Below are 13,576 nucleotides of genomic sequence, written 5' to 3'. Positions count from 1 at the left end.
TTCCTCAGCCCTGTCACACCTCTTCATTTTATTTTATTTTCATAAGCTTCCACCAAACACTTTTTTGAACTAATTTCCTCTTTTCTTGTTTCTCCTCTTGATCGCTGTTTATTGTATGTAGTTTGCCTTGCTTTTGTGAAGTGCTTTGGGATGTCTTTCCGTAAATTGTCGAGTGTTGTGAAATTGCGATGAGTAAAACTGGAAAATCCGGTTGTGTTGAAGTCGCCAACCAATCCTGTTGACAGTCGCTCATTCAGTGCAGTCACTGGACAAGTTCAGACAAATGCAACTAATCCAGTCTTCAATGCCTTAAGGGATTTTTGGACATACACCCCAATGTCCCTCTCTTCCCCTGTACTTCCTAGGATCCTACCATTCATTGTATAGTCACTTTCCTTGTTAGTCATCCCAACATGCATCAGCTCACACCTTTCTGGTTTCAATTCATCTGCTTTACCCATAAGACTCCTTGAATTCAAGTAAATGTCATTCAGCCTTGTGACATAGCATGTCTATCTTTGCTCTGCCTTCCAGACTGATTATATTTGGCTGTGCATCACCCCCTATTACACCTCCATTCCGTAACCCACCCCCCTGCCGAATTAGTTTTGAACCCCAACTTCCCTGCAAGGATCTTGGTTCCGTTATAGTTCAGGTGGAAACTGTTGCACTTGTTCAGATCCCACTTTTTGCAGAAGTGGGCCCAAAGATCCAGGAAATTAAAGCCCTCTGGCCTGTACCATCTCTTCAGTCAAGCATTAATCTGCTTTATCCTCCTATTCCTATACTCACTGGCATCTGGCACCGGTAGTAATCCAGAGATTACAACCTTTTGAGGTCCTGCTTTTCAAGCTGCTATCCAGCTCCCTAAATTTTCGCTGCAGGCCATCTTTCACCCTCTGTCATTGGAACCCATGAGAACCAGGATTGCTCAACCTCTCCCTTCAGAATGCGTTGCAGCTGCTCAATGACATCCTTGATCCTGACACCAAGGAGGCAACGCACCACCCTGGAGTCATGTTTGCAGCTGTAGAAGCACCTGTCTGAACCCCTCACTATTGAGTCTCTGACCACTGCTGCTCTTCCACACTTATTCCAACCCCCTTGTGCAACTGAGCCACCCACAGTGCCGTGAACGTGGCTCTGGCTGCGCTCCCCGGAGGAACAGTCACTCTCACTGTTTTCCAACTCAAAAAAATGGTTCTTGAGTGAGATGCACTCTGGGGCTTTCCTGATTACCTGCCTGCCCCCCTTTGTTTGACTAGTGGTCACCCATTCCCTCCTGACTATATTTCCTTAAACTGCGGAGCCACCATGTCTAAAAACATGCTTTCTATGAACCTCTCATCCTTGCGGATGCACCGATGTGCCATCAGGCAACGCTGAAGCTCCAATTCCAGGCTCACAAGCTGGTCAAATCGCTGGCACTTCCTGTGGTCAGCCAGGCTGCAAAGAGTGTCTAAAAATTCCAAAATGCTGCAGGCCGTGCAAAACACAGGACTGAACTCTTCAGTCACCTTTATGTTAAATTTACTTCGGGGAATATCTGACGTGGACATAGAATGCTCCAAAGTCAGCGCAGGTTGGAGGTTAGATTGGCCAAAACAGAGGAGGAGCATGGGAGGAATCACAATTGTCAATTATAGAATAGAATAGAATAGAAGAGTACAGCACAGAACAGGCCGTTCGGCCCTCGATGTTGTGCTGAGCAATGATTACCCTACTCAAACCCACGTATCCACCCTATACCCGTAACCCAACAACCCCCCCCCCCCCCCCCCCTTAACCTTACTTTTTAGGACACTAAGGGCAATTTATCATGGCCAATCCACCTAACCCGCACATCTTTGGACTGTGGGAGGAAACCGGAGCACCCGGAGGAAATCCACGCACACACGGGGAGGACATGCAGACTCCGCATAGACAGTGACCAGCCGGAAATCGAACCTGGGACCCTGGAGCTGTGAAGCATTTATGCTAACCACCATGCTACCGTGCTGCCTATTGTTGAGGGAGATTGACATGGCTCGGGTGCAATTGATTCTTTGCTGACCCAGCAAGGTGAATGGATTTTAATATTTGCAAAGCAAAAATTGTATGAGTTTGGGAATAAGCAGAGTAAATACTTGGCTTTCTTGACTAAGAAAAGGGTCAATTCTAGGGCTGTCTCCTCTCTAGGTGATTCTCGGAGTAATGAATTAATTAAAACTGTGGATGTTAATGAGGCATTTAGGGATTTTTATTATATAAGAGGGGCCAGTCTGGAGATGTACTGACACGTATGGAGCGTTTCTTCTTTTCTTCCCTCAAGCTTCCTACAGCATCGGAGGATCAAGAGCTAGTCCTAAATGGCCCCATCTCTAATAGCCTGAAATCTAAAAGCATTAATTAAGATGAATGTGTTGCCTAGAATGCAGTATCTTAATGTCTGCAGGAGATGTGGCGAATTAGGGAGCTCAAACTAGCTAAGGTCCCTGAGCCAAATGGTTTTAGATGGTCACTGAATGTTACCCTAGTCTTTCAAAAGCCGGTATTGGATAGGTTAGTGATTTTCCTTTGATTGGGTGGAATGGGACTACTGCTTATATGTTGCAGAGATTGGGTTGGGAGAGGAATATATCAAGTGGATACAGGTGTTATAATCATAGGCCCTTGGCGGCAGTGCTTACAAATAGTTATAGATGTGAGAATTTTGGCCTTCAGAGGGGGTCTAGGCAGTGGTGCTCCTTATCCCACTTGCTGTTCCCATTGAATGTAGAGACTCTAGGAGTCTTTGTTTCTTTTAGGTTGCGTTGTGGCGGAAGCAGCATAAGATTGCACTTTATGCTGACGATGTGTTGCTCTTTGTATCAAAGCCGAACATCTCGGTTCCCATTATTATTGATGGTAGATAAATTTACCATTGTCTCTGGTTACAAGATGAACTATTCCAAGTCTGAGGCTATGCTAGTGGGCAGGCTGAGAGGTAGACCAACACTCCCTCTGCTAACTTCCCATTCAGATTGTCCCCTTCAGGATTTACTTATCTGGGTGTTGTAACTACCCCTTTAAGCAACTGTACAGGGCCAATTTCCTTCAGTTCATTTTGTCTATCAGGTGAGACTTAACTTGTTGGTCCTCCTTGCCAATATCATGACTGGATAGGATTGCATTGAATAAGATGAATGTGTTGCCTACACTGCTGTATCTTATTGTCTGCTAAGGTCTTAAAGGAGATAAATGGAATGGAATAAAAAGAAGCCTCGTTTGTAGTTGGCCAAGTTGCTCCCAGGTTCTAATGGGGAATTGGGGGTATTGAATATTAAATGTATCAATTAGCCTCTTGTCTTCGGCTCATAAGGAACTAGATTAGGAAGGACCCCACCTCCCATTTGGCTTGATATTGAAGCAGCCAGTCGGTGTATCCTTTACACCGACTGTTGTTTAACAGGGACTTTAGATTGGGTTTTGCTGGGCATGAGAATCTTATTATCACTCTTAAGAGTGTGGAGAATGGTCTGTCTATTAGACGGGAGATCTAATCTGACTACAACGATCTCCAATTCCGGAAAACCCGACTTCCCACCATGTGTTCTGGACCATGGATTCAATATTTGAAGAGATAGAAGTGTTTGTAGGCTGAGCAGCTATGCCAACAATTTGACATTCCTTTTTCAAGTATCTGCAACTTAGTCTTTATCCTTAATAAGACGACTATGCATCTTGACACTTCTATTTTCCCCATGGAAATTTTCCTGATCTGCGGAGCCTAAACAGTTAATTAGCAAGTTTTATGATACCTGTGTTCCAGATCCTGTGTGTGCGTATGTTGGGTACCTTGCAGTCTTGGGAAAGAGACTTGGCAATCAACACTGATGAAGAGACATGGGGTAGTATATGGGATTGTGCCAATGGAACTTCGGTTTGTAACCGTTTGCACATTACAGAAGTTTGAGACACAGATTGGAACCTGCTATTTCCCTAATGTGCCTAAAAGTGCCAGGTAGTCACATATACTACATAGTCCTGTGTCAAGATTCGATCCTATTGGTCTGGTGTAGTTATGGAGCTTGAAAGGATATTTGGCATGGCCTTGGAATTTGATCCTTTTATTCCTAATGCTGGGTCTTCCAGATAGGAGAATTATTGATAATGAAAAAAAAGGATGTATAATATCCTAACTTTTGCGACTCGGAAAAGTATCCTCTACTCCTGGATTAGTGACAAGTATTCTTCTATGGACTTATGTACTCCAATCTAAGTTAGATACATCCCATAAAGTGTGGGTCTCAAATTTGTAGGCTCCGCTCTGACCTGCTCCTGCAAGGTTTTCTGTGAGCCATGTTGCAAGTCTTGATTTTGATATACATAAAAGTGTGCATCTTTTGTCATTCAACCATGTTTGTATAGTTTTATCCTCTTCCCCCCCCCCCCCCCCCATGCATCTAAACAAAATATGCCAGAGATGAATTTGAGTGTGAAAGAGTTGAGTAACAGAAACCAGTTCTGATAATGTTATCAGCTTCTTGTGTGTTTTGTTATGCTCTTGATGTAGCATAAGCTGCTTCCTTGATGTGCACTCTGACAAAGGAAGGTTAAGACTTGGAGATAGCTTTAACACATTTATTAAACTGTTAACGATTCTCCTACTTGGATTCAACTCTCCTGTTAATCCTGCGATAACTACTCAGGCTGACTAACCAGTCTGCTACAATCCACGTGATGGGTGTGATGTGTTCAATCAACCCTGACTGTACTCATTAAAAGGAAGATCATGTGTGCTGTGTCCTTATATATGGGTTGGTGTAATGCCCTCCTGTGGTAGTGTCACCTCTGTTTGTATCTTGAATGCCCATTAGTTGTGTCCTATCTTACTGACCTATTGGTTGACTGTCTTTGTGTCATGATGTCTCTGGTGCTCCCTCTAGTGTCTAGCTAGGTGTAGTGTATGTACATTAACTCCTTGTGTATTTACAGTGTCCTAGTGTATCTACATTAACCCCTTGTGTATTTACAATGATGCATATCACCACATTGTGCACCTGGCTGGTTAGGTTCAGGTGATTAGAGCATGGTACTAATAACGGCAAGGTAACGGGTTCGATCCCTGTACCGGTCAACAATGCAAATCTGTTGTCGGCTTATTGTGCGTATGGTTAAGGATAGCAAAGCAGGTCAGTAACAAAATGGAATCTGTTCTGTTATAAGGAACTAATCTTTTGAGGTGTAATAAGCAGGCTCTTTTTTGTTAACACTGCTCACCTGAGGAAAGGTTTCTGGTAAATGAAGCTCAGTGTGATGAAAGATATTTTGTTGAAAATGATAATGCATAACAAGGGAAGGGTAGACTCGTCATAATTACAGCTTTCGAAGATGAAATAAAATGCAATTGAATCATTGATCACAGAAGGGGATCAATTGTCTTGTGCCTGTGCAAGCTCGTCAAAGAACTTGCCCTGCTCTTTCCTGATTTTAATTTGAATAATATCACCTAAAGAATGCGGGAGTTTGTGTTAAAGGAGGAAGCAACTCTTGAAGTAAATTCCTTTTCAATCAGGCACTTGCCAATTAATTTCTTACAGGGGTTGGACTGATTTTGATATTCATTGTTTATATTTTCACTTCTAAAGCTCTAGTTTGGAGCCAACCTCTTTCTTTCATGTGAACGTGATCTGGCTCAGGATCCAGGATACCGATAGGACATTGCTCAATCTTATTTCCTTCTGCTGACAGTACACTTGCAGGTTTACAGTAAACCACGTCTGCTAATGAGAAAAGGGTGTTGAATTTAGCACTGTGGGAGATAGGCAAAGGTTCAAGAATAATGCAATAAAGCAAAGCCAAACAGTTCGTAGTTATGTATTTTCTCAGGTTGCTTCTCGGCTCAACATGAATGTCCTCCAGTGGGGTAGAAATTTGTTTTGGAGAGTGGTACAAAATGGGCTGTTTTCCATTGGCTGACATTCAATTCTCTTGTCGTCAATGAATTGTATTATCAGGCGTGGCGAATAATCAGTGGGTGGGGATGGGAAAGTACTGCAATTGCTACCTAAAAAAATGAATTTCTGCTCCACAGAATTGTCAGTCTGAAAAGTTAGTTAGAGCATAGGAGCAGAAGTAGGCCACTCGGCTCATCGAGTCTACTCTGGCATTCAATAAGATCACAGCTGATCCTCCTAATCCTCACTGTACTTTCCTGTCTTATGCCCATAACCTGTGATTCTCACTTATTTAAACATCGGCCTATCTCAGCTTTGAACATAACGACCCAGCCTCTACATCTCTCTGCGATAATGAATTCCACAGATTCACTACCCTCCAAGAGCAAATTCCCCCTATCGCTATCTTAAATGATTGATCCCTTACTCTGAGATTATGCTCTCTGGTCCTAGACTCTCCTACAAGAGGAAGCATCCTCTCAGCATCTACCCTGTCAAGCCCCCTGAGAATCCTGTGTGTCTCAATAAGGTCACGTCATTCTTCTAACCTCCAGTGAATACAGGCCCAGTCTACTCAATCTCTCCTCATAAGAAAATATCTCCATACCAGGGATCAACCTAGTGAACCTTCTCTGGACTGCCTCCAATGTCAGTACATATTTCCTTAGATAATGGGACCACAGCATTCCAGGTGTGGTCTAACTGCATAGTTTTAGCAAGACCTCTCTATTTTTATATTCCGTTCCCTTTAATATAAAGGCCTACATTCAATTTACCTTCCCTATTACCTTCTGAACTTGCATGCTAGCTTTTTGCGATTTATGCAATGGATCCCCAAATAACTCTGTGCATCTTTCTCCATTTAAATAATATTCAGTTCCTTTATTCTTCCTAACAAAGTGCATAACTTCACATTTTCTATGTTCTTGCTCACCAGCCTAACCTGTCTATACCCCTCTGTAGACTGTCATCCTCACCAATTGCTTTCTCACTGCTGTGTTATCCACAAAACTTGGCAATAGTTAATTCACTTCCTTCGTCCAAGTCATTAATTTATTTTGTAAATAATTGTGGCCCCACAACAAATCCCTGTGGCAATCCACTAGTTACAGGTTCTCATCCTGAAAGTGCCCCTCTTATCCCAACTCTGTGTTTTCTATCAGTTAGCCAATCCTCTGTCCATGTTAATATACTGCCCCCGACACCATGGGCTCTTATTAAGTAGCCTTTTGTGTGCTACAGTTTCTGCTGTGTTCTGTTGTTCGTTTTGTCCATTCCTATTGGGAAAGAGGCAGTTTTTCAAGGAGATTATTTTTTAAAAAAGCAACAAAACATCATGCCATCAAATCTTTGCTCATGACCTCTCTTGGTATATTGGGGCCAGCTGCTGTTTTCTGGTTCTCTAGAGAAGAAAGATGCTACTGGCAGCCCTGACCGTGGCATGCACATTGTCACCGGAACACAGTAGTGGTGAGCTGATGTCACGATGTCATGATGGATGTATCTGTTTTCCTGGAGGTAGCGGTGACGGTGGTGACAAATTAGACATGATAGGCACAGGCAATGAATTTTCTTAGAGCTGCTCCAACTCCGGTGCTGTAAATTTGGAAGTGTGGTGCAAACCATACTCAAAATCACAGAATAATACAGTGCAGAAGAGACCCTTCAGCCCATTAAGTCTGTGCCGATGCATGAAAAACACCTGACCCGCCTACCTAATCCCATTTGCCAGCACTTGGTCCATAGCCTTGAATGTTATGATGTGCCAAGTACTCATCCAGGTACTTTTTAAAGGATATGAGGCAACCTATGTCTACCACCCTCTGGGTAAAAACGTTTTTCCTCAAATCCCGCCTAATGCTCCTGCCCCTCACCTTGAACTTGTGTCCCCTCGTGACTGACCCTTAAACTAAGAGGAACAGCTGCTTCTTATCTACCCTGTCCATGTCCGTCATTATCTTGTACACTTCGATCAGGTAGCCCCTCAGTCTTCTCTGCTCCAGTGGAAACAACCCAAGTCTATCCAACCTCTCTTCATAACTTAAATGTTCCATCCCAGGCAGCATCCTGGGGAATCACCACTGTAGTGCAATCATTCCATTCCTATAACACGGCAACCAGAATTGCACACAGTACTCCCAAGTGTGGTCTCACCAAAGTTCTATACAACTTCAACATGACTTGCTTTTGCAATCAATGCCTCGATTGATAAAGTAAGAAGTCTTACAACACCAGGTTAAAGTCCAACAGGTTTGTTTCAAACACGAGCTTTCGGAGCACGGCTCCTTCTTCGGAGCCGTGCTCCGAAAGCTCGTGTTTGAAACAAACCTGTTGGACTTTAACCTGGTGTTGTAAGACTTCTTACTGTGCTCACCCCAGTCCAACGCCGGCATCTCCACATCATCGATTGATAAAGGCAAGTGTCCCATATGCCTTTTTCACCACCCTATTAACGTGCCCTCTCGCCTTCAGAGACCTATGGACAAACGCACCAAAGTCCTTTGTTCCCCGGAACTTCCCAGTGCAAGACCTATCATAGTATACTTCCTTGTCAAATTATTTCATCCAAAGTGTGTCACCTCACACTTCGCAGAGTTAAATTCCATCTGCCACTTTTTTGTCCATTTGACCATCCCGTCTATGTCTTCCTGTAACCCTCACTGTTTTTTCAAATAATATTTTTATTAAGGTATTTGCAAAATTGTTATAACAATAATAATAATATTAACATGGTAAAATAAACATTTCCCCACCCGACCCAATCTTCACACACCTCAACCATCTAACACCAATCCGCCCGCCCCCCCCCCCCCCCCCTTTCAGAATGTTGCTTCTGCCAACATTTTAATTTTCCCCGAGAAAGTCGATGAACGGCTGCCACCTCCGAGAGAAAACCAACATTGACCCTCTTCAGGCAAACTTTATTTTCTCAAGACTAGAAACCCAGCCATGACACTAACCCAGGTCTCTACACTCGGGGGCTGCGAGTCCCTCCACATTAAAAGGATCCGTTCCCTGGCTTATCAGGGAGGCAAAGGCCAGGACGTCGGCCTCTTTCACTCCCTAAACTCCCGGATCTTCTGACACTCCAAAGATCGCTACCTCTGGACTCGGCACCACCCGTGTTTCTAGCACCGTGGACATTGCCTTCGCAAACCCCTGCCAAAACCCTCTGAGCTTCGGGCATGCCCAAAACATATGGACATGGTATGCTGGGGTTCCCGCGCTTCTCGTACATCTATCTTCTACCCCGAAAAACCTGCTCATCCTCACCGCCGTCATCTGTGCCCGGTGGACCACCTTAAATTGTATTAGGCTAAGCCTGGCACACGATGAGGAGGAATTGACCCTGCTTAGGGCATCCGCCTATAGACCCGCCTCTAACTCTCCTCCTAGCTCGTCCTCCCACTTGCCCTTGAGCTCCTCCAGTGGGGTTTCCTCCGCCTCCAACAGCTCCTGGTAGATATCCTAAACCTTCTGCTCCCCCACCCAGGTACTTAACCTCACTGTTAGCCACCTGGCCAATCTTTGTGTCATCCGCAAACTTGCTGATCCTAACCCCCCCCCCCCCCCCCCCCCCCCCCCCCACGTAGTCATCTATGTTGTTATTATATAAATGACGAATAATAGGGGACCCAGCACAGATCCCTGTGGTACGCCACTGGCTTCCAGTTACTGAAGCAGCCTTCTGTCATCACCCTTTGTCTCCTTCAGTTAAGCCAATTTTGAATCCACCTTTTGTGCATTTGCCTTCTTTATAAGTCTCCCATGTTGAAATCCATGTCAACTATATCAACTACACTACCCTCATCTTCGCTGCTCAAAAAATTCAATCAAATTTGTTAGACATGACCTTCCTCTGACAAAGCCATGCTGACTATTCCTGATCAAATCTTGCCTCTCCAAGTAGAAATAGATTCTCGCCTTCAGAATTTTGTCTAATAGTTTCCCTACCACTGACATGAGACTCACTAGTCTGTAGTTCCCTGGCTGATCGCTACAATCTTTCTTAAATAATGGGACCACATTAGCTATTCTCCAATCCTCTGGAATTAAAAATTTGGATCAGAGCCCCTGCAATCTTGCCTCCTGGGACACAATAATCCAAACCTGGAGATTTGTCCAATACCTTGTCATTCCCTATGTCAATTTGTTCAAGAACCTCACAGTCTCATTCCCCGAGTTCCCTATCTACCTCCTTATTCTCTTGGGTGAAGAGAGATGTGAAGTATTTATTCAACTCCCGACCAATGACCTCTGGCTCCACCCACAGATTTCCCCTTTGATCCCTAATGGGCCCTACTTGTGCACAGAAACAGATGTTTCCGCCTCGCTTCCATTGAAGTCTGAGCAGAGGAGCAGAAAAAGCTCGAGGTGACTCACCTCGACGTTCATTAACTCAATAATGCAATCATGCAAAGTGACATGCAAGTGCAGTTCTGAGGGAGTGCTGTGTTGTCAGCGGTATTGTCTTCTAGGTGAAACCTGGGTGAGGCTGCATCTCTCTTTGGTGGATCTGAAAGATTCCACTGTTTGAAAAAGAGCAGTGAAGTCCTCCCTAGTGGTCACAACTAAATAACCACCCCTCAACCAATACTGCTGTAAAACAGATTATATGGTCATAACCACAATATCTGTGAGACCTTGCTCTGTGCAAATTGCCTGCTACAGTTTCGACATTTCAAGTGACTACAGTACTAAAACATTTTATTGACTGTTGCACGCTTTAGAATGTTGGAAGGTTGTCAGAGGTGATCTTATTGCACATTTTTGATTGCACTGCAGATTGCTGTCATATCAAGGGGCTTTCACAGTAACTTCACTGAACCCTACTGTGACGATAAGCGATTATTATATTATATCTTTCTGCACGCAACAAATATTAAAACCAAAGTTTAAAAAGAACCATACAAACATTTCTTGGATTCTGGTTCGTACAGGAATCATTCTGTGCATAATCGTCCCTCCTAATTACCATTTATCATTCCTTTCAGTACACAGAAAAACTGGATCTCCAGCATTTTGTATCGATCAGAAATGACAGCAGCAGAGAAAAAGGCGCCCAGGCAGCTAACTTCCGACTGCAGCTAGCCAATGAGGAAGTGAAGCTGAAGGTATTCTCAATTAGATTTCTGATTTAAACTTATAAACCAATATTGCCATTATAGTAGATTTGCGGTTCTTTGCTCTGTTATTTTATTACAGGCATTTATTTCAAATGGGTTGACTTGCTGAAAGAGTGGACAAAAGGAACATCGTTAGAAAATTTCCATTTAAAAAAAAATCAATGGATTGAAAATAATGGGCTGTGCACCCATGATTTCCAATAAGCCTCCTGCTGGCAACATGGCCAATACATGGTATGAGGTTGCAGAAACGATACCTTGTCATGAGCGTAGTAGAGTCAGATCTTCTGATCTCCAGATGGTTGTGCCCCAGAAGTGTCCTGGAAGGTGCATTGGGGGATCCCCACTCAGAGTACATGGGAATTGCCCAGGAAGTTTCAACTTCTGTTGGACAATTCCATTGTTTTGGCTAGTGTAGACTTGAGAGATGAACAGACATTTCCATAACCGATGAAGGTTCAACTCAATTTATTAGCTACTTCTAACTAACTAACACACGATGACTGTGGGTCTAAATGATGCTAATTTAAACTAGAGACCTAAGCCTTGTCTGAACCAGTTGATTCTCTCAGCACATGTTGCAAGCCTGTGCTGGGCTGGATGAGTTCCTGTTACACTCCGAGGCAGCACCCAGAATGAGCGGGAACCGTGGTGCCCTCTGCCTTTATAGTGTGTGTATTCTAACTGGTCATTGGCTGCGGTGTTTGTACATGTTGATTGGTCCCTGTGTATGTGCATCAGTGTGTGTCTGCACCATGATATACTGGTGTATATTATGACATCCCCCTTTTATTTAAAAAAATGTTGATATAGGCATGTGATAATAAATAGTTTGGGTGTGTGGAGAATGTACCTAGCTACGTGTGAGGTACGAAGACATATGTACAAAGCTATATACAGGGAACAAGACCATTTACAGAGGAAGGTGCCTGGTGCAGATGATCACCATGAACTGGAACAACCAACAAATCTATTTACAAATTACTGGATAACGAATGCAACAATAAAGGATATAGGAAAAAAAAAACATTTCAGAGAGTCCACATGTGTACAGAGTTCATAAGTTCAGTCTCTGAGGTGGGGACGGACTCTGATTGACCGCCTCAAGGGTGGCGCATCAGGAGCCGGGAGGGCTGCAGCACTGTCTGGGGCAGGCAGAGTGACCGGAAGCGCCACAGTCCACGGCCGGATCAGTAGGAGAGCTGGTCGGAGGATCGCGTGACGACCCTGGAACCAGGTGAAGAGCACGCCTGTTGTGGCGCCGAATGGATCCATCCGGTAAGCGGACCAGGAAGGAGCGGGGGGCCACCTGCCTTAGAACGACAGCAGGCGCAGACCAGCCACCATCCGGGAGGTGGATGCGAACCTTGTCGCGTGGATGGATGCCGGGAAGGTCAGCAGCCCGTGAGTCGTAGGAAGTTTTCTGCTGCAGTTGAGACATGTGCATGCGGTGGAGCACGGGGACATAATCGAGGTTGGGAGTGAGAATTGATGGCACGTTGTTCTGAGGGTGCGGTTCATTAGCAGCTGAGCAGGCGACAGGCCGGTGGAGAGCGGGGCGGAGCGACAGGCCGATGGAGAGCGGGGCGGAGCGACAGGCCGGTGGAGAGCGGGGCGGAGCGATAGGCCGATGGAGAGCGGGGCGGAGCGATAGGCCGATGGAGAGCGGGGCGGAGCGATAGGCCGATGGAGAGCGGGGCGGAGCGACAGGCCGGTGGAGAACGGGGCGGAGCGATAGGCCGATGGAGAGCGGGGCGGAGCGACAGGCCGGTGGAGAGCGGGGCGGAGCGACAGGCCGGTGGAGAGCGGGGCGGAGCGATAGGCCGGTGGAGAGCGGGGCGGAGCGATAGGCCGGTGGAGAGCGGGGCGGAGCGATAGGCCGATGGAGAGCGGGGCGGAGCGACAGGCCGATGGAGAACGGGGCGGAGCGATAGGCCGATGGAGAGCGGGGCGGAGCGACAGGCCGATGGAGAGCGGGGCGGAGCGACAGGCCGGTGGAGAGCGGGGCGGAGCGATAGGCCGATGGAGAGCGGGGCGGAGCGATAGGCCGGTGGAGAGCGGGGCGGAGCGATAGGCCGATGGAGAGCGGGGCGGAGCGACAGGCCGGTGGGGAGCGGGGCGGAGCGATAGGCCGATGGAGAGCGGGGCGGAGCGACAGGCCGATGGAGAGCGGGGCGGAGCGATAGGCCGGTGGAGAGCGGGGCGGAGCGACAGGCCGATGGAGAGCGGGGCGGAGCGATAGGCCGATGGAGAGCGGGGCGGAGCGATAGGCTAGCAGAGCCAGATGGAAATCTGAGCCGGCGTCGGCAGCCTTGCTGAGGAGCTGCTTAACGATGTGGACCCCCTTTTCCACCTTCCCATTGGATTGGGGGTATAGGGAACTGGACGTAACGTGCTCAAAGTTGTAGTGTCGGGCGAAGCCGGCCCATTCCTGGCTCGCAAAACAGGGGCCATTGTCTGACATGACCATCAGTGGAATGCCATGTCGGGCAAATGTCTCCTTACAAGCCCTGATCACAGCCGAGGATGTGA

The 13,576-nt window shown here is 46.1% G+C and overlaps 1 protein-coding gene across 1 annotated transcript in view; it reads left to right on the top strand.

Moving 5' to 3' along the window:
* The window catches only part of LOC119970199 (signal-transducing adaptor protein 1-like), a 94,729-nt gene that overhangs the window by 25,403 nt on the left and 55,750 nt on the right, over nt 1-13,576 (top strand). Inside the window, exon 4 of the mRNA XM_038804448.1 lies at nt 10,913-11,032. Within this exon, the coding sequence (XP_038660376.1) occupies nt 10,913-11,032 (120 nt within the window). The remainder of the gene's footprint in view (nt 1-10,912; nt 11,033-13,576) is intronic.

The sequence above is a fragment of the Scyliorhinus canicula genome, chromosome 8, assembly GCF_902713615.1.
Source record: "Scyliorhinus canicula chromosome 8, sScyCan1.1, whole genome shotgun sequence".
Taxonomy (NCBI): Eukaryota; Metazoa; Chordata; class Chondrichthyes; order Carcharhiniformes; family Scyliorhinidae; genus Scyliorhinus; species Scyliorhinus canicula.
Note: the sequence above shows the minus strand (reverse complement) of the source record. Positions and strands in the feature narration are given on the sequence as shown.